The sequence below is a fragment of the Ascaphus truei genome, chromosome 2, assembly GCF_040206685.1.
Source record: "Ascaphus truei isolate aAscTru1 chromosome 2, aAscTru1.hap1, whole genome shotgun sequence".
Taxonomy (NCBI): Eukaryota; Metazoa; Chordata; class Amphibia; order Anura; family Ascaphidae; genus Ascaphus; species Ascaphus truei.
This window is the reverse complement of record NC_134484.1, coordinates 109,933,927-109,955,697: the sequence shown is the minus strand read 5'-3', so window position 1 is coordinate 109,955,697 and position 21,771 is coordinate 109,933,927. Positions and strand designations below refer to the sequence as shown.

Below are 21,771 nucleotides of genomic sequence, written 5' to 3'. Positions count from 1 at the left end.
CCCGGGCGAGTGGATTTAACCCCCGGGCGAGTAAATATTGGCCCAAGCAGCACACGTTTGGTACTAGGTAGCGAGTAGATTTTTTTGTGTGGCGAGTAGAGTTTTTGGTGATTTGTCAACCACTATATATATATATATATATATATATATATATATATATATATATATATATATATATATATATATATATATATATATATATATATATATATCTTTGCTTTGTCAGTGCATTGGCAAATGAATTGATTCCATCCAACTGCACCAGTCCTTGATATGATCTGCTAGCGACGTCATCTAATACATTACCTATGACGTCTGCTTCAGCATAACCCTTGCGTCAGAATCACAGCATCTATGGAAACATCTCCTATACAGATTCCTTGGTTTCTGTATTTTTGCTTGGACTATAAAATTCTTTGGTAAATGAATTGATACCTCCCATTGCACCAGTCTCTGATATGATCTGCTAGTGACGTCATTTAATACATCACCCATGACGTCTGCTTCAGCATAATCCTTGCTTCAGAACCATAGTATTGATGGAAATACCATCTACACAGATTTTTTTGGTTTCTGTATTTATGCTTCGATTGCTAAAGTGTGTCTATGTTTTCAGACTATGTCAGAGAATAATATTGTTAGTTTAGTATTATTGGTATAATTACAATGATGACTAGTAGTAACTGGATAAAACTAGATCTTTAAAGTTGTATTAATATACTTTAAACTACTTCATGCTGCATTTTATTCCTGATTTTGTGCAAAATGATGCTGTTTGCATTTCCAGAGATGCAAAAGAAAAACGGTGCTGCTGATTTTTATGTCTGTAGCTGCACCACGGTCTTTTTGGGGAGAGATGTTTGTTACAAAACCATAGCTATCTATATACTTGCAAGCTGTCACTTTTTGTGCTGTGAAGTTGTTATTTTCATACACACCAGTGCAAATATATGGGCTTAATTTGAAGCTCTGCCTGAAATGATTACAATATTGCTTGCACTGGTGTGTGTGACGCAGCTCAATTTAGCAGGTAGCTTTAATTGGACAGGAAAATAAGAACAAAGCTGGAACTAATTACTTTACCATCTATAAAACACTGCACGCCTTCACTTTAAATTTTACCACTCCAGGAAGAAGCCCACTCACGGGTGAAACATGTTGAGTGTTTACTTTACTACAGCCTTTATGTAATCTTCTATTCTGAGGGACTTATGATGGATCTGATGCAGCATTTTGGACTTTATTTTTTGTTCCTGTTATAAGCAGACTTTGGAAACACATCCTGTACAATCAATATGGACACAAACTCTACACAATCTAGCTGCAGCTGAGTATTACCCTCCTCTTACTGTTTGGGCATTACCTGTCCTTGCAGTGCTGCACTTTGTGGTGTTTTCAATATGTATGACTCTGTTTGCCAATATGTCTTTATTAGTCATATTTTTCTTTATTTGCTGCATCAGTTCTCATTGATTTCATTTTGGGGAAATGCTGTTCAGGGTATAACTATTATTATTGTTATATTATTTTTCCCTGGTTGCTTTATCTCTTTTTTTCCCCTCTGTTTTTGGTATACATACTAATTTTTCCTGGCTATATACTGGGTCATTGACTATATACTTTTTCCAACGCAATGATTTATTATTCTTTCATGCATATGTCAGTGGGAATATATTTTGTATTGCCTATTATGTTAGACTAAACTACTTTGTTGTCATTATTTAAACTTTATTTAGACACATTTTAGTTTTGTTTTTTTTCTCTTTGTAATACTGAAAGTGTTTGATTAGTAGTCCTCTCTTTATATTTTTGATACATATATATTTTCATAGGCTGTCTTTAGTATTTTTATGTTTTTAAGTTAGTGTGTCTTGTTGTTGAATCAATAAAATCTTGTTCATTTTTTCTGAATTGGCGGAGCATCTGTTTCTTTTTAACCATCTTTATCTTATAGATTAGTTTAGGTGTAATTTAGAGTGCTACTAAGGGGATTGTCTATGTTCTTTTCATCTGTGTGTCATACACATACACATATATATATATATATATATATATATATATATATATATATATATATATATATATATATATATATATATATATATATATATATATATATATATATATATAACAGAGCAGATGGCACACAAATACAGATGAAGACAGGTGCTTAGTCCCATATGAATGAATATAATCAAAGGCTCCTTACCAGGCAGACCAGAGAATCCAGGGAATCCAAAGCAGGCACAGCAAGGAAGAGACAGCACACTTGTTAGCAAAAAGAATTGTATTAGTGAAGCAGGCACAAAACACCAACGTTTCGGTCCTAAAAACAGGACCAAGCACTCCCTTGATAAAGGTCCTGTTTTTAGGACCGAAACGTTGGTGTTTTGTGCCTGCTTCACTAATACAATTCTTTTTGCTAACAAGTGTGCTGTCTCTTCCTTGCTGTGCCTGCTTTGGATTCCCTGGTCTGCCTGGTAAGGAGCCTTTGATTATATATATATATATATATATATATATATATATATATATATATATATATATATATATATATATATATATATATATATATATATATATATATATATATATATATATATATTAGTGCTTGACAAATCACCCAAAAATCTACTCGCCGAACCAAAAAATCTACTCGCCACCTAGTCCCGCCCCAACCCCGCCTCTAGTCCCACCCCCAACCCCGCCTCTAATCCCGCCCCCAGACCCGCATTTAAAAAAACCATAAATGAAATAAATTGAATAAATTCCTAGTAAGAACATTCGTTTTTGACATAAGTTTATTTATTGTATTACATTATACTACAATTAGTCCTTGTGTGTGTGTGTGTGTATAAATGTCGAATCTAGAAAAAAAAGCCAGATGTGAAGGACTAGTTTCCTGCACCCCTTAACTAGTGCCTGGATGCCCCCGCTTTACAATATTTAAAGCAGCAATCCCGCCTGGGATCTTACCTGATCCGCAGACCCACAATGTCCAGGTACCTCATTCCCGCAATGTTATGGAGGGTGAGACAGAGAGAGGGTGAGACAGAGAGAGGGTGAGACAGAGAGAGGGTGAGACAGAGAGAGGGTGAGACAGAGAGAGGGTGAGACAGAGAGAGGGTGAGACAGAGAGAGGGTGAGACAGACGGAGAGAGAGGGTGAGAGAGACGGAGAGAGAGGGTGAGAGAGACGGAGAGAGAGGGTGAGAGAGACGGAGAGAGAGGGTGAGAGAGACGGAGAGAGAGGGTGAGAGAGACGGAGAGAGAGGGTGAGAGAGACGGAGAGAGAGGGTGTGAGACGGAGAGAGGGTGTGAGACGGAGAGAGGGTGTGAGACGGAGAGAGGGTGTGAGACGGAGAGAGGGTGTGAGACGGAGAGAGGGTGTGAGACGGAGAGAGGGTGTGAGACGGAGAGAGGGTGTGAGACGGAGAGAGGGTGTGAGACGGAGAGAGGGTGTGAGACGGAGAGAGGGTGTGAGACGGAGAGAGGGTGTGAGACGGAGAGAGGGTGAGAGACGGAGAGAGGGTGAGAGACGGAGAGAGGGTGAGAGACGGAGAGAGGGTGAGAGACGGAGAGAGGGTGAGAGACGGAGAGAGGGTGAGAGACGGAGAGAGGGTGAGAGACGGAGAGAGGGTGAGAGACGGAGAGAGGGTGAGAGACGGAGAGAGGGTGAGAGACGGAGAGAGGGTGAGAGACGGAGAGAGGGTGAGAGACGGAGAGAGGGTGAGAGACGGAGAGAGGGTGAGAGACGGAGAGAGGGTGAGAGACGGAGAGAGGGTGAGAGACGGAGAGAGGGTGAGAGATGGAGAGAGGGTGACTGTGGGGGGATGGGTTGACTGGGTGGGGTGATTGGGGGGATGGGTTGACTGGGTGGGGTGATTGGGGGGATGGGTTGACTGGGTGGGGTGACTCGGTGGGGTGATTGGGGGGGGTGGGGTGACTCGGTGGGGTGATTGGGGGGGGTGGGGATTACTGACTGTCTGACTGGGTGGGGTGACTGGGTGACTTGGCGACTGGGCAGGGGGTGGGATGACTGACATTTTACTGACTGGGTGGGGGGTATGACTGACTGGGTGGGTGGGGGGGTATGACTGACTGGGTGGGGGGGGGTATGACTGACTGGGTGGGGGGGGGTATGACTGACTGGGTGTGGGGGGGGTATGACTGACTGGGTGGGGGGGTATTACTGACTTTATGACTGACTGGGTGGGGGGGTGACTTACTGACTGAGTGGATGGGTGACTGAGTGGGTGGGTGACTGACTGGGTGGGTGGTGGGTGACTGACTGGGTGAGTGGGTAGGTGACTGACTGGGTGGGTGGTGGGTAGGTGACTGACTGGGTGGGTGGTGGGTGGGTGACTGACTGGGTGGGTGGGTAGGTGACTGACTGGGTGGGTGACTGACTGGGTGGGTGGTGGGTGACTGACTGGGTGAGTGGGTAGGTGACTGACTGGGTGGGTGGTGGGTAGGTGACTGACTGGGTGAGTGGGTGGTGGGTGGGTGACTGACTGGGTGGGTGAATGGGTGGGTGGTTAGGTGACTGACTGACTGGGTGGGTGGGTAGGTCACTGACTGACTTTGGTAGGTGACTGACTGGGTGGGTAGGTGACTGACTGACTGGTTGGGGGGATGACTGGCTGGGTAGGTAGGTGGGTAGGTAGGTGACTAACTGACTGGGTGGGTGGGTGGGTAGGTGACTAACTGACTGGGTGGGTGGGTGGGTAGGTGACTGACTTTGGTAGGTGACTGGGTGGGTAGGTGACTGACTGACTGGATGGGTGACTGACTGGGTAGGTAGGTGACTGACTGGGTGGGCGACTGACTGCCTGGGAGCATTTAGCCCCCCCCCCCCCCCAGCCTGTCTCTCTCTTCTCCCCCCCCCCCGTCTCTCTCTCAGTCCTCTCCCCACTCCAGCCTGTCTCTCTCTCTGCTCTCTCCCCAGTCCAGCCTGTCTCCCCCTTGCATCTCTATTCACCCCCCCCTCCTCCCCCAACTCCGTTCACCCCCCCTCTTACCTCCGTTCACCCCCCCCCCTTACCTCCGTTCACCCCCCCCCCTTACCTCCATTCACCCTCCCCCCCCCCTTACCTCCGTTCACTCCACCCTTGCATCACCGTTCACCTCTCCTGCACATCGCCCGCCCCGCGCGGCCTAAACGGGAGGCCGCAGCAAGAGCGGAGCGAGGCGCCTGCTGCAGGGGGGAATAGATCTGGGACCCGGCAGCCCGACATGGCGCTGGTGGCACCGAGTGTAAGTGTGCGTCCCCTCCCCCCCGGTACCTGCTCGGGCCCGGCCCACCGCAGCCTCCCGGTCCGGCAGAGGGTGGTGTGCGTCCCCTCCCCCCCGGTACCTGCTCGGGCCCGGCCCACTGCAGCCTCCCGGTCCGGCAGAGGGTGGTGTGCGTCCCCTCCCCCCCGGTACCTGCTCGGTCCCGGCCCACTGCAGCCTCCCGGAATAGCCGCCGCAGCTCTGCAGGGGATGGTGTAAGTGAGCGTCCCCCCTTCCCCCGGTACCTGATCGGGCCCGGCACACCGCAGCCTCCCGTGATATAGCAGCCCCAGCTCTCACACACAGACACCACACACACCACACACACCACACACACACTACAAGAAACGGAGCCGGGAGTCCCACTCACCAGAGGTATGTGGGTATCTGGGCCTGCGGGCGACATCGAGGTCTGCGGGTGACATCTGGGGGCATTGGGGGGGAAATTTAGTATGTGGGGGCATGCGGGGGACATCCGCATGGGAAACGTGGCCGGACGGGGACGCGCTGGATCCAGCAGTCAACTTTGCTTGCGCGCGCGCGCTGGGGACGGAAGTGAGAGCCCCTGGCAGCAAGCGGGGATCGTGGGCAGGGGAGGGGGGAGAGAGAGGCTGACCCAGAGCTGCCAGCCGGTCCTCTTCCCCACGTCAGACCAATCAGGGAGAGGAATTTTTTATTTATTTAAAAAAAAAAAATTGAAAATTTTGGCGCGAGCAGGGGAATTAATAGAGCCGCAGCACGGATCGCCAGTGGCCTAAATCCACTCGCAACGGGCGAGTTGTTATCATTATTTGTCGAGCACTGTATATATATATGTGTTCACTCCCAATTAAGCCATTACTATAGCAAGACCAATACCCTGACATCCAAAACCTATGCCAAACTAGGTGTGCTATACAGTATAGGAACAAATCCTCCCCAAGTTTGCTGTTCAGAAAGCATATCGCACAGCAGGTGCTGATGCCAATTATAGACTATGGGGACATAGTATACGGCACGGCACCCCAAACTCAGCTTAGCAAACTTGATACCCTCTACAACTCAATATGCTGCTTTGTCCTCCAATGCAATTACACCACACACCACTGCGAAACGCTCAAAGAACTAGATAGATCACCACTTGAGTCTAGGACAGGGTTTCCCAAACTTTTTTTTCCGTGACCCAGTTATTTTTGAACTTCTGTTTCGTGACAGGGGGCCAGGGGGTGGGTGGGTGGTATTGGAGGGGGCCAGGGGGTGGGTGGTATTGGAGGGGGCCAGGGACTGGGTGGGTGGGTGGGATTGGAGGGGGCCAGGGACTGGGTGGGTGGGATTGGAGGAGGGGGCCAGGGACTGGGTGGGTGGGATTGGAGGAGGGGGCCAGGGACTGGATGGGTGGGTGGGAGGAGTGGGCCAGGGACTGGATGGGTGGGTGGGTAGGTGGGAGGAGGGGGCCAGGGACTGGGTGGGTGGGGGCCAGGGACTAGGTGGGTGGGAGGAGGGGGCCAGGGACACTTGGGTGGGTCGGAGGGGGGCCATGGACACATTTGGGGGGTGGGAGGGGTTGGCCAGGGACACTTGGGTGGGTGGGAGGGGGGCCAGGGACACTTGGGTGGATGGGAGGGGGGCCAGTGACACTTGGGTGGGAGGGAGGGGGGCCAGGGACACTTGGGTGGGAGGGAGGGGGCCAGGGACACGTGGGTGGGAGGCAGTGACTGTGTGGGTGACAGTGACTGGGTGGGTGGGAGACAGTGACTGGGTGGGAGAGTCACTGGGTGACAGTGACTGGGTGGGGTGACTTACCTTGCCGCCGGACGCTTTCCCCTGCTGCCCCCGATATCCCCTGCAGCCCGGGATGGGAGGTGGGCTTGGGGGCACGGGAGATGGGCTCGGAGGGGGTGCCATGGGAGGTGAGCTCGGGAAGCTGGCCGCTTGGGGAAGCTGGCCGCGGGGGGAAGCTGGCCGCAGTAGGAGCTTGTACTTCCCCCTCCGTCCCACATAACGTGCGGGCCGCAGAGGAGCTGGTACTTCCTCCTCCGTCCCACGTTGGGAGCAGGGGGGAGGAAGGGAGCGGGGGGGGAGGAAGGGAGCGGGGGGGGAGGAAGGGAGCGGGGGAGAGGAAGGGAGCGGGGGAGAGGAAGGGAGCGGGGGAGAGGAAGGGAGCGGGGGAGAGGAAGGGAGCGGGGGAGAGGAAGGGAGCGGGGGAGAGGAAGGGAGCGGGGGGGAGGAAGGGAGCGGGGGGGAGGAAGGGAGCGGGGGGGAGGAAGGGAGCGGGGGGGAGGAAGGGAGCGGGGGGGAGGAAGGGAGCGGGGGGGAGGAAGGGAGCGGGCCCTGCTTGTGGGACCGCGGGGGGAATCACCGCCATTTTTTTAACTTGAGCGGGGGGTGGGGGACGGGAGACACCGCGCGGCCAGCCTCGCTGCGACCCGGCAATTTTGGTGCCAGGGACGGGAGACACCGCGCGGCCAGCCTCGCAGCGACCCGGCAATTTTGGTGCCGGGGGACGGGAGACACCTCGCGGCCAGCCTCGCTGCGACCCGGCAATTTTGGTGCCGTGGCTCGGTGCCCACCATTTGGGAAACGCTGGTCTAGGAGCAAATTTCATCTCTCTCCTGTCTTCCCTTCAAATAATTTCTGGGCAAGCTACCCGCCTATCTGCACAGGCTCCTCGCCCTTACTACATGCAGCACTTATCATCCGAGATCTGACTCCAAAAGACTGTTCATGGTCCCAAGGTTCAACAAAGTATCCGGCCGCACCTCCTTCTCTTATCGTGCACCCCACAACTGGAGCAGTCTACCGGAGACTCTCGCTTCCGCCACCAGTCTAAGTTCTTTCAAAACTAAAGCTGTCTCACATTTTAATCTGGTCTGTAACGAATTAAATACGCCTATAACTTATTTTATCTTTAACTGTGCATACAATGTCTTGTATATAATGTACTGTATAACCCTTTTCACTCATTGTAACTATGTATCTGTAACCATGTATTTGTCATTATAACTCTGTGCCCAGGACATACTTGAAAACAAGAGGTAACTCAATGTATTACTTCCTGGTAAAACATTTTATAAATAAATACGTTTCCCTTGCCAAATCCAATCTGAATTTCGCCCCAAACACTCCACAGTAACTACCCTCCTAAAAGTTTGCAATGAGATCCAGTGTGGAATGAAACAACTTACGGGTACAATATTCCTAAATTTGGCAAAGGCTTTTGAAACTGTTGATCATTTTATCTTGCTAAACAAACTTCAATGCTCTGGAATAGGGAAACATGCTTTAAACTGGTTTCATTCCTACCCATCAGGTAGATCCCAACATGTGTCTCTCTCGGGCACTAACTCCAACCCTTTGGATATCACCTGCGGTGACCTGCAAGGCTCTGTTCTGGGGCCCCTACTCTTCTCAGTCTTCATCAATGATCATCCTACAGCTTGTAAGGGAACTTCAATACACATGTATGCGGATTACACAATCCTATATGCACACAGCCTTGGCCTCACTGACCCTGAATGTCACTTCAATATGATTTTTTTTTGAGACTTGAAAATTGGATTTCCCAAAACAAGCTGTTTTTAAACACCGACAAGACTAACAATGGAATTTGGAACCAAGGCCAAATTTATAAAGCTTCCAATGAAGGAGCTCAGAACCAACTCTAATACTATCCTAGCCCCTGTTACTAGGTTCAAATATTTGGGCTTATGGTTTGAGTCCCATTTAACATTTGATTTGCACATTGATACCCTGATATCCAAAACCTATGCCAAACTAGGTGTACTATATAGGAACAAATCCTCCCCAAGTCTGCTGGTTAAAAAGCGCATCGCACAGCAGATGCCAATTATAGACTATGGGGACATTGTATATGGCACGGCACTCCAAACTCACCTTGGCAAACTTGATACCCTCTACAATTAAATATGCAGTTTTGTCCTCCAATGCAACTACAACACACATCATTGCAAAATGCTCAAAGTACTAGATTGGCCATCACTTGAGTCTAGGCGCAAAATTCATCTTTCCTGTCTTGCCTTCAAATACTTTCTGGGCAAGCTACCCATCTGAACAAGCTCCTCACCCCTACCACATGCAGCACTTATCTGAGATCTGACTCCAAACGATTGTTCGCGGTCTCAAGGTTCAACAAAGTATCCGTCCGCACATCCTTCTCTTACTGTGCACCTCACAACTGGAACAGTCTACCCGAAACTCTCACACCCAGCACCAGTCTAAGGTCTTTCAAAACTAAACCTCTCACATTTTAATCTGGTCTGCAACTGTGTCATATGCCTAAACGTAAAAATATGTTAGAATGTTCATGCTATGTCTTTATACATAATGTATATCCCTGTTCACCTAATGTAACCATGTCATCATAACTCTGTGCTCAGGACATACTTTAATACGAAAGGTAACTCAATGCACTACTTACTGGTAAAACATTTTATAAAAATATAAATACTTATAAACAAATACACATACACTTCTTTGTTACATATAAGGTGCCGGTACTCGGCCTCTTAATGTGTCCCGCTCATCTGTCGCGTTATCATGGCAAAGCAGCGCCGTCGTTTGATGCCAGATTGCCATGGCGATGCAGCGTTACAAGAACATGGGGGTCAAAAGGAAAGAACTCAAGCAAGGAGAAAAAAAAAGACTGTGTTCCATGAGGCAGATTGGAGATCTAGAGTGGTGCTGTACTGAGAGACTGAAAGAGGAGGACTGGCCCACAAAGCAGAGGTATCTGTGTGAGCAAGTACCTGAGAACTGGATCAGCCGAGTACCAGAAACGCAGGTATCACCTGTCTGTGAGTTACTTGGCTAGATAACGTAGTTAGGAGGAATCATTCTGCAAAGTCAGGATTGCAACTTTCATTTGCTATAGCACAACAAGAGCTCCAGCAAGGTTACCCTCTCCATCGCTGGCCAGCATTATAGAATTGTTTGTACGACATCACCAAGATTCACATGAAAGACATTACTCTGCTTTGCAGGGCATGTAAGAGACAGGAACTTTATAAATGTCCTTACTGTAGGTCCCACTGTTGAGGTACTGTATATATGTATTTCTATGTTCAACGTGTATATAAAATCTGACCGAAAGAGAGGCTCAGTCAGTAAAGACACTGACTCTATAACACAATGATACTGAGTGTGAATCAGGGGAACCTGGTTCAATTCCCAAATTCCCGGTGTCAGCTCCTTGTGATCTTGGTCATCAATTTATTTCCCTGTGCCTCAGGCACCAGAAACAGATTGCAAACTCATCTGGGTAGGAACGGTGTCTGTAAAAATCCCTATCTGCTGCGTACCGCGCACTATACTGTAATTGTGAAGCGCTTTGAGAACCATTGAGAGAAAAGCGCTATATAAAATGAAGGTAAAAAAAATGTATTATAAAACAGTATAGTGGTGATCTATAAAGTACATGCTCCTGTTCTATTTTCTTCTGGGGAATTTAACTCGGGACCCTTATCATTCAAGCAACACACATTGCTTTACAAAATGAATGATGTTTCTGGCTTACCATTGTTGGCAGCAACAGCTTCGCTACCTTTCTGTTTATAACCAAATATTAAGTCAATCCACTCATGGAGATGTTCAGACACATAATGACTTTCTAAGGCTTCTCTGCTTTTCTGTAGAAAATCTGCGGGATCTAACGAATAAGGAAATTAAAAGAAAAAAAAAATGTGAGAATACAACAGATCAACAAGCATGGGAAACAGACTAACACCGGATTCAATGCAAAAATCAAGTTGCTTTGGTGCACGACACAATTTCTTGCAAGAACAAAATGTGTTCCGATTCTCTTACCCGATGCCCAGGAAGGAAGTTCAACATCATCCACTAGATTTCCTCCTTGTCGTTTGCCCAGTTCGAGCTTCAAACTGTTGACCAGGAAGCCACAATCATTCCCATAAAACTCAGGAATTAACTGGGAAAAGGACAAATCTGTCTGTAAGTGTGACAGTGAAAGCAAGTCTGTGCAGCGCTATTGTAAAGAAATTAATTACCTCCTTAAAGTCAGTGACCCCTTCAAGGCAGTTCCTCCAGGTTTCACCAACACTAAACACACAAAGTAAATGACACGTGTGTTTTATTTTATTTTCGTCTTGGTTTCAGAGTAGAACTATATTTGCAGAATATATACATATATCAATAAACATATCTACTGTAAGCAGGGAAGCTGGAACAAGGGGTGCTGCAACCTTTCCTTCCTCCCACCCCCATGGTTTATACATTTTTACACCATGCATGTTACGGATTTTGTATATATAACACCCAGACCCAAAAATAGTTCCTGCACTTCTATATATAGAGATAGATTTTCACCAACCTGTTGAACATCCTATCTGCATGATCAAACTTTCCATTCTGTATGCACAGCATGTACTCAGGCGCTGCGAAAATGAGAAACACAGGTGGAGAGTATTCCAAATTACAGAAATATTAAAGTGTACTGCAAAACAGCAGTGCCAGAAACAATACAAATATCATGTTTGGTCTCAGTAAACAAACTATTTAGCCCTACAATGCTGCAGTTCTGATGGTCGATTTTTTATATCTCTCTTGTTGTTGGCTTTTGACTTAACTTCCAGTGAAGGTTTCCTACAATGTAACCTTGACTGATGTTTTTAACAACTTTAAGTTGCAGCAAAAACAGTGACTTTCAACCTAAGCAAATTAATTCATTAAGTGGTGGGTGAATATATTCAACATGTCCATCTGTTTACCAGCTAAGTCCTGCATAAAGAACTGTACAATTCCATGAAGATATATTTCATCTTGGTAGGTCAGGCACATAACCTCTTCCTTAATTAAGCTATTAGACTTTCAAAAAAAGCAAGTAGTCAAAAATACAACTGTTGGTATATCCAAGAAATACATTTATCAATATTTCTCTATACATTCTTAATAATGTATTCTAGAACTCAAATGAAGCAATGAATTATGGCAGATATGTGGCATAGTAGTAGGTAATGAGTCAATACTCATTTTATACCCTTAAGTAATGCTTCTAATAAGACTTGAAAATAGATGTTACAGTCAAATTTCACATTTGTATTCTGGGAAGCATTAAGACATGCAACATTTCGGGGCTGGACGGAGCCCTTTGTCAGACAAGAAGTTGAGACAGTACCAAGAATGTCAAATCTTTTAGAAAATAATGGAACGTTAAAAAAATAAAAATAATTCAAGAAACTGGAGCAATCACTGCTGATTATCTGAGGCACTGGGCTGTTTGAACAGCCTAGCCAAGGCTGCTAGGATGCTACTGCCACTTGCTGCTAAGCAATGTGCTATTCTCATATACATGTGAAAGTCCAACTGACACACTCCTTCAATAATTTAGCACATATATAAAAAAGTTACATGCTAATTTCTTCATTTTAGATTAGGGTGCTGCCTAATAACTTACTTTGTGTGTGCCTATAACCTCGTGACGACAAAAAGTATCTTTTGGTTACTTTTTTACATCATTATTACTTTGCACGAGAGAAGCTCCAAAGTGGTGGTGACCATGCCAGAAACACATATCCAGCGTTTGTATTGTACTGTATTTATATGCAATACTGCACATAACAGAATACAATGCGGCTGCTCATGTAAGTGATCTGGTATGTGAGGTACTTTCAAATATTATTCTTTACCGATGTCTGGTTCACAATGGCAAGCCTTGAAAAAACGAATTTCTTCCCCCCCATACAAAAAACAGATACAACGCCTGCTATGCAGAAGAAAGCAAAGTCAAAGAAATCCATAGGACATTGAAGGAAAGCATCTTACCAACTCTAACCAAGTAGAACAAAACATAGCCCGGTGAGGAGTAGTGGCTTCCGTAGATAAATTTTGGTTCTGGCATGTCATGATAACGTTTCTGTAATGTATATATTTGAGAGAGAGAAAAAATGACATCAAGTATGCACACCAACAAGTGTACTTTTTTTTCAGTTTTTAACTCGCGTTAATGGGAGCAATGACGTCTTCTACATCTGTAATGGAAGCCAGCGACATATATGTTTTTAAATTATTAGCACTGCAAACCTTGACATATAGAAACATTTCTAAAACCAGGCACGTGCTTTTGTTTTCCTAACATTTAATAGAAATGATACCACATAAAGCATGTATTCATGTATAGTAGATACATATGTATACATAGTTCTGCCTCATTGCATTGGGGGTAGAGTAACCTCTCTCACAGGTTTGTCTGAAGATCTCACACGTGTTGACCATGAAAAAGTACATACCAATAACCTTTCTAGTCTTTCTTTATTTAGTGCTCCAACTGGTTTACTAAGGTCTCGGAACGTTTCTGGAATAGTTAAATCTGCAAAAAAAGGAGGAATATTTTAATTTCAAATTCATGAAGGGTTAAACATTAAACTGTAATCCCTCCTGGCTGTATTTGTCTTTTTTGTACAGCATGTCAAATCAGGAGGTCCTGTAGAGTGGAGGAAGGAGACACATGGGGAAAGGAAGTGGGGGGGGGGGACAGAGAGTCATATTGGGGGTGCTGTAGTGGGAAAGAGAGCACATACGGTGGGGGGGGGACAGAGAGTCATATTGGGGGTGCTGTAGTTGGAAAGAGCGTGTACGGTGGGTGGGCGAAAAAGAGCGCGACATACGGGGGGGGGGAGGAGAGCGCGCGACATACGGGGGAAGGAAAGAGCGCGCGACATACGGGGGAAGGAAAGAGCGCGCGACATACGGGGGAAGGAAAGAGCGCGCGACATACGGGGGAAGGAAAGAGCGCGCGACATACGGGGGAAGGAAAGAGCGCGCGACATACGGGGGAAGGAAAGAGCGCGCGACATACGGGGGAAGGAAAGAGCGCGCGACATACGGGGGAAGGAAAGAGCGCGCGACATACGGGGGAAGGAAAGAGCGCGCGACATACGGGGGAAGGAAAGAGCGCGCGACATACGGGGGAAGGAAAGAGCGCGCGACATACGGGGGAAGGAAAGAACGCGCGACATACGGGGGAAGGAAAGAACGCGCGACATACGGGGGGAAGGAAAGAGCGCGCGACATACGGGGGGAAGGAAAGAGCGCGCGACATACGTGGGGAAGGAAAGAGCGCGCGACATACGGGGGGAAGGAAAGAGCGCGCGACATACGGGGGGAAGGAAAGAGCGCGCGACATACGGGGGGGAAGGAAAGAGCGCGCGACATACGGGGGGGAAGGAAAGAGCGCGCGACATACGGGGGAAGGAAAGAGCGCGCGACATACGGGGGAAGGAAAGAGCGCGCGACATACGGGGGAAGGAAAGAGCGCGCAACATACGGGGGAAGGAAAGACCGTGACATACCTGGGGAGGAAAGACCGTGACATACGGGGGGGAGGAAAGACCGTGACATACGGGGGGAGGAAAGTGAGCGCGACATACTGGGGGGTGGGGGGAGAAGAATGCAACATAAGGGGGGGGGGGGGGAGTAAGCGACATACCAAGAGGTGGGGGGGAGGGGGTCAAGTGGGCAACATACAAGGGGCGGAAAGTGGACGACATCCCTGGGGGGCGTATGAGAGTGCGGGACCTAAACTTCAATCGGAGGCAGAAACAAGGTTTTGGTTCATTTCGGCCTCATAGCTCAAGATAGTTTGGTTTGACTCAGATCTATTGAGTTTGGGAGGAAGGAGGGCGGGAAGCTCGGAGACTTAGATCTCAAATATCTATAGATACTCCCATCAACTGCCCACACATTTTTACAATACTCATGCTGAATTTTATAAACTCTATGGAATTGTACGAGCAATAATTCATTCTATATCACATGTAGTTGTACTCTCTAGCTGCATTTATTGCTCGGAGAGCGAAAAGGCGACACTTTGTATCAGCTGCAGCAAAACATGTTAGAATTTCTAAGGGAAATGTTGGTCCTAAACAAAGGGGGGGGGGGGGGGAGACGTATCTGATGTGTATAGCAACCTTTTAAAGGTTAAATTGGTTGACATCCACTGATATTACTTGAAATATTTTGGAGGTGGTGATATGTGAATTATAAAACTATACTCAGCCCCTTTTTAAGGTTCTGAGTTTGAAGATGATCATACCCAATTCTAAACTGGTGTAGTCTTGTAGGAGCCAGGGAAATACAGGATACTGGGAAAGATCATTACAACTCCGATCTGCCAGGCTATTGAGATGTAAGAGATACTGGTTATTTGAGATATGGCCCATTTGCCATTGTAGCATGTAGCTGTCTGCTGTCTGCTCTGTTATATGATTCTCTGCAACAACAAAGAAAAAAAAAAGAAACATGGAATTAATCTTACTTTATCTTCAAATTAATAATTTACTTACAATGGGGTGGTTTTCTATGGAAACAATTAACAATGGGTATTGGAGGATGAGATAAGCGACACAATGTAAACCGCTTTTTAGGCAAAGCACACAAGCTGGAACAAAATCTATTATAGATTGTGAGGCATAGCAAAAATCAGGAAAAGATTAAGGAACGTGACAGATTTCCCCGTAACAGAATAAAGAAAATAAATATATATACACATATATACAGTACACACACAGTATAAAGGTAATTACATTATTGTAATGGCACATGAGAAAAGGTTTACATGGAGTCAATGAAATGGGTTTGTGCTCTTAAAATATAGTTGGGAGAAAAAAAAAAAAAAAGAAAGTAAAACATGGAGACTCTCAAACCTAGATAGGCTGCAATATAAAAGTAGACTACGTCACGGTCTTTGGGATAGTAAAATTTAAGGTAAATATCTGAGCACATGTCGTTTTCAGTGCAAAACACTTCTAGCCCCTGAAAAGAGAAACAAGAATGAATAGCATGAGTTCAAACGGAAGTACATTGATGTACAATCAATAGCAACATGAATGTGAACAGGACAATAAACATTTCACAATCCTATTTAAGTTACCGAAGCATTTAATAAATAGATATCGTGTGCCTTCTCTGTTAATATCACGTAACTTATGCCATCTGAGGTTTAAATCTCGATTATGTTTCTACCCATAGTGAAAATAAAACTATAAACCGTATTTCCTTGATTCTAAGGACGTGATTATACCAAAATCGGCCGGCAAATTGCTGCAATCCAATTAAGGTAAACATACCTCGCACGCTGCAAGCGCCGCCTGGAACTGCAGGCCAGCTCTGGAGAGAAGACATGAGATTTTGTTTTGAGCAGGCGACGGCCGCATCACGTGGGCGGGTCAGCCAATGAGGGCGAACCGCTCACAGCCACATCGCCACGCCTCCCAGTCTCCTCTGCTTGTCTCCTGCTTGCAGTTCAACATGCCACTCAGCAGAATCGAGAGGATTACGTCACCGGATTGCACTGCCGCCCCATCAGAGCTGGTATAAAATCGAGGCCAAAGACACACCTATTTTCATAATTTAATGTCTGAAATCAAGATGCGTCTTAGAATCTGTCTTTAAAAAAACGAGGCTGCAAGGGGGCGCTGCTTGAGGACCGTCCGGGCGGGAAGCTGGAGCAGCTGCAGCGGGGAGGCTTAGAAGGGTTTCGAGAGCCCAGCAGCAGCTCGGCAGACTTACCTGGCCTGCTGTAACTCTGCCAGGGCAGGGTCTTTTGGATTCTAGAGACTTGCGCTTTCACTCCAACAGTCTCTGCCTGCTGCCCGAGGCCCCCCTCCTCCCACTGTGCTTCATTGCCATTCCTGGGCTAGCGCCGAAAGCTCCAACCCCCGCCCTTAAGTCCTGTTCCGCCTCCCCCCCAGACGACTCTCGGCCTGGCACAGGGGCGGGCAAGTGCCAAGGGGGACCGGAACTCCTCCCTCCAAAATCACCCGGGACAACGAGAGTATCAAATGATTTCCTAAAACAGTTTTTCTGCACATTTAATGTAGTGTTTCTTTTTTTCTCCCAGAATTTTTTTTATTATATTCAATGGTGCGTCTTAGAATCGAGGAAATACGGTATATGAATATCAAGTGTGTTAGTAAAAAAAAATGCCAATGACCCAGATAAAGTATATAGGGTGCATGATTTCAACAGCGTGGCTGCACTGTGAAAATACAAAAAAATTAAAAATAAACAAAAGCAGCACTCAAAGGAAGAGACTCTCAGTCTGAACATTTCTCTCGGCAAAGAATAATACATCACTTTTTTGCACATGATACAAAAATGATGTCCTATTTTTGCCAAGCAAAATGTTAAGACTGAGTTTTATCCTTTGAGTGCTGCTTTCCCCTCTTTGTTGTACTGTCGACTCGGATGCAACCCCTTAAACATGTCACCACTATTGGTACACTTTTGTCCTACGAGGTACTGCCCCTTTAAGAGCAGTGAGAATGCTGTTATTTAGTTACAATCTTGGGAGCACAATGGAATTATGTATTTCACTGTATAATGCAAATCTTACTGAAAAATAATTAACTATAGCTCACCACAGGGATCAGCCCATGTCTTCTTTTATATATTCGTCGAACAGCAGACAGGCTAATTTGCACCACTGGTTTCTTCAAAATAAAAGCAAAAAAGTCTGTCAAAGGTTTTCTTTAAAACACAGAAAAGTCGTAAATTATCTAAAACATTCAAAATACAACAAGAATATTGTGATCTGTGAAAAGTGAATGAAGACAACACTATTAACTCCTCTGCACAGATCAAGCATAATGCACCAAGAGGAATGCTCAGGTAACAACTGATGCCGCCATACTGCATGTCGCTAGCATATCACAAACCAATACCTATAGTATTGGGGTATTGGGACATAGGCAGAGACACAAAAACACAAGGCCAAGCAGAAGTACAAACATGAATCAGCATACAGATAAAGTGGTTCCTTACTGGGTAAGCATTTAATGGCTGGAAATAGAGGCATTTATCTGTGATGCACAGGTGTCCAGGATTAGTGACCAGCGGCGTTACCATTTCTGCTTCACATTCCATGTTTGAGGTTTCGATCACACTTTGAAAGCTGCGAGACATTTAAATGGGGCAAGATTTAAAAAAAAAAAAAATAGAAAAATCGACAATATCATCAAATTATGCGCAGGTAATGCTTCTAAATCAAGTCTCCTCCAAATGTGTAGAGCGCAACTATTTCAATCTACTGGAGTATTTTACAGCAAAGGAAGTGATCTGAATAAACCAGTTAACGCAGCAACCTCGCACATTATTATTATTATTATGTATTTACACAGAATCAAAACTGGGGGGAGGGGGAGTTTAAGCTATTCTCTGTAAAAAAAAATTAAAAAATGAAGAATTGAATAGGGGAGATACTTTAAAAGTGCAAACGCATTTTGTAGAGAAAATCACACAGGCCAAACGGGCCCACACTGTGAAATTGAAGCTGCAGTGGACACATGACAATTTATTAAAAGGAGCAATCTCCCCTAATTAATCTTTCTGTATTTTAGCAGGAAACTTTTTTCTCGATAAATAATTTTACCTTGCCTATAGTAATATATTTATTTCCTTCACATCGTTAGAAACTATGAAACAATGGGGGGAGGGGACAAATAAAGCAAATGTATAAAGAGAAGTTGTATGGGCTATTTTGCGTTCCTTCTTAGTCAATTAATTAATGTATACATATGCGTGCGCAATTTATTTATATATGGACATGAAATAGCTATTATAATTTATTTGTGAAGGGAAACATTCCACAGCATGGTACAATGGGGTACAGGGAATGAGGACCAGTGTTGAAACAAGAAGGTACGGTCGCTTCTTATAGCTCCATACAGTAGTAGATAAGGTTGGGGGGGGGGGGGGGGATACTTCCATCAAGTTCAACCTATGCAAAATTTTGACAGATACTTTATCCTATATTTCAACATACAGTATATTGACCCAGAAGTAGACAAAAACCAAAAGCCCAGGGAAATATCCAATGATCTCAAAAGGGGAAAAATAAATTACTTATCGACTAATTATTGGCAATCTGGTTACTCACTGGATCAACATCCTTCTCAGGTTTACTTTTTTGATATATCCCTGTACAGTACCCCTTTCCCAAAAAATGTGCAACCTTTTTTGAACATCTCTTGTATCTGCCATCACAGTCTCCATGGGTATGGAATTCCACATTTTGACTGCCCTTACTGTAAAGAACCCTTTCCTTTGTTGATGGTGAAATCTCCTTTCCTCCAACCTTAAGGCTGAGTCCCCAGTGTAGGCTGCGGTGAGCGCTACAGGAACAAGATTCGCCCCTCTGTGGTGCCGGGCCCAGTAGCTGCCTGCAAGCGCATGTACGGATCTCGATGCGCGACCACATTTTTGCAAAGACAAGAATCTTGTCTTTGCTAGTGGCGACGAAGCGCTGGCCACGTCACGGCGGCAGTTCAGCCAATGAGGGCGAACCAGCCACGTGACATCATGGCCGCGTCCCCCCCACATCACTATCTTGTCGTACCCCTGCAGCTCAGCCACAAACCGCGGCTTTCACACATGCACGCGCCGCCAGGCGGGCGTGCAGCAACCGATACTGGGGCCATAGCCTTAGGGATGATCTAGTGTCATTTGTACTGCCTTTGGGATGAATAAATATATATATATATATATATATATATACACATATACATATATACATATACACATATACATATATATATATACATATACACATATATATATATATATATATATATACATATACACATATATATATATACACATACACATACACATACACATACACATACACATACACATACACATACACATACATACAGTGGTTGACGAATCACCAAAAAATCTACACGCCACACAAAAAAATCTACTCGCCACCTAGTACCAAACGTGTGCTGCTTTGGCCAATATTTACTCGCCCGGGGGTTAAATCCACTCGCCCGGGGCGAGCAAATGTATAGGTTTGTCGAACACTGTATATATGTATAGAGTTATATCCCCTCTTAGATGCCTCTTTTCTAATGTAAACAAATCTAATTGAGCTAGCCTCTCCTCATAAATCAGATTATCATCGCCTTTATTATTTGGTGGATCATTTCTGCACGCTCTCTAGTTCAATAATGTCTTTTCTAAGGCGTGGTGCCCAAAATTGTACTCCATATTCAAGGTGTGGTCTTATGAATGCTTTATAAAAGGGGCATAATTATGTTTACTTCCCTTCCATCCATTGCGCGTTTAGTGCAAGATAAGATCTTGTTTGTCTTTGCAGATACTGCATGATTTTGGGCACTATTCCCAAGCCTGCTGTCTACAAGCACTCCTAAATTCTCCTTCAGCAAGGATTCTCCTAATTTATCCCCATTTAATTTGTAAGTTGCCTTTTTTATTCTTCTATCCCAAATGCATAACCTTACATTTATCTGTATTAAACCTCATCTGCCATTTACCTGCCCACGTTTCCAGTCTCTCCAAGTCCTTCTGAAGAGAAATTACATCCTGCTCTGATTCGATTACCTTACACAATTTAGTATCATCAGCAAAGATGGAGACTTTGCTCTCGATCCCAACCTCAAGGTCATTAATAAACAAGTTAAAAAGCAGGGGTCCCAGTACCGATCCGTGAGGTACTCTACTCACGACTTTAGCCCAACCTGAAAAAGTTCCATTTATGTCAACCGTCTGTTGTCTGTCCTTTAACCAGTTTTCAATCCAGGTGCATATATTATTACTGAGTCCAACTTTCTTTATTTTGTACACCAACCTCTTGTGTGAAACCGTATCAAAAGCCTTTGCAAAATCTAAGTAGACAATATCAACTGCATTACCCTGGTCTAAATTCCTACTTACCTCCTCAAAGAAACAAATAAGGTTAGTTTGGCAAGATCTATCCTTCATAAATCCATGCTGACTATTACTAATAATTTTATTTTCCATTAGGTATTCCTGAATATTATCCCGTATTAAACCTTCAAGTAGTTTCCCTACTATTGAAGTCAGGCTTACAGGTCTGTAATTCCCCGGGTGTGATCTAGCTCCCTTTTTAAATATAGGCACCACATCTGCTTTACGCCAATCTTGTGGTACTGAGCCTGTGGAAATGGAGTCCTTGAATGTAAAATATAATGGTTTTGCTATTACTGAGCTTAACTCCTTGAGAACTCTTGTATGTATGCCATCAGGGCCAGGTGCCTTATTTACTTTAATTTTATCAAGCCGCCTATGAACTTTTTCCTCAGTTAATCAATTGCTCATTAATATGGAGATTGTGGCTTCCTCCTGTGGCACTACTATGGAAATTGATTCTTCCCTGGTAAAAACATAGGCAAAAAATTGGTTAAAACCAATGCTTTTTCTTTATCTCCAATAATTTGCCTACCCATCTCACACTGTAAGGGTCCAATATTTTCTTTTTGTTTGGTTATTAAAAGGTAAAGAACTTTTTAGCATTGATCTTACATTCTATTGCAACCATTTTTGCTAATTTGATTGCCCTTTTGCAATTTTTGTTGCATTCCTTATAATTCTGATATGATCCCTCCAATCCTTCTGACTTTAAGAATCTCAATGCCTGCTTCTTACATGTATTATACATTTTCTCCCGTACCCATTCATTTAGCCACATAGGTTTAGACTTGTTTCTTTTATATTTATTACC

The 21,771-nt window shown here is 45.1% G+C and overlaps 1 protein-coding gene across 10 annotated transcripts in view; it reads right to left on the bottom strand.

Annotated features, from left to right (window-relative positions):
* NSMAF (neutral sphingomyelinase activation associated factor) overlaps window positions 1-21,771 on the bottom strand; it is an 85,035-nt gene that overhangs the window by 18,472 nt on the left and 44,792 nt on the right. For 9 of the 10 annotated variants that reach the window (XR_012798216.1, XR_012798210.1, XM_075584060.1 and 6 more), the window contains 10 exons: window positions 18,048-18,177; window positions 17,645-17,716; window positions 15,929-16,037; window positions 15,319-15,495; window positions 13,514-13,593; window positions 13,050-13,140; window positions 11,599-11,662; window positions 11,276-11,327; window positions 11,076-11,196; window positions 10,786-10,917 (listed from right to left, as the gene is read on the bottom strand). Coding sequence is in view for 8 of the 10 variants with exons in the window: in XM_075584060.1 (XP_075440175.1) it covers window positions 10,786-10,917; window positions 11,076-11,196; window positions 11,276-11,327; window positions 11,599-11,662; window positions 13,050-13,140; window positions 13,514-13,593; window positions 15,319-15,495; window positions 15,929-16,037; window positions 17,645-17,716; window positions 18,048-18,177 (1,028 nt within the window). In the remaining 2 variants the exon portion in view is untranslated. Of the gene's footprint in view, window positions 1-10,785; window positions 10,918-11,075; window positions 11,197-11,275; window positions 11,328-11,598; window positions 11,663-13,049; window positions 13,141-13,513; window positions 13,594-15,318; window positions 15,496-15,928; window positions 16,038-17,644; window positions 17,717-18,047; window positions 18,178-21,771 lie in introns of those variants that run through there. The other variant, XM_075584067.1, reaches the window with a different exon arrangement.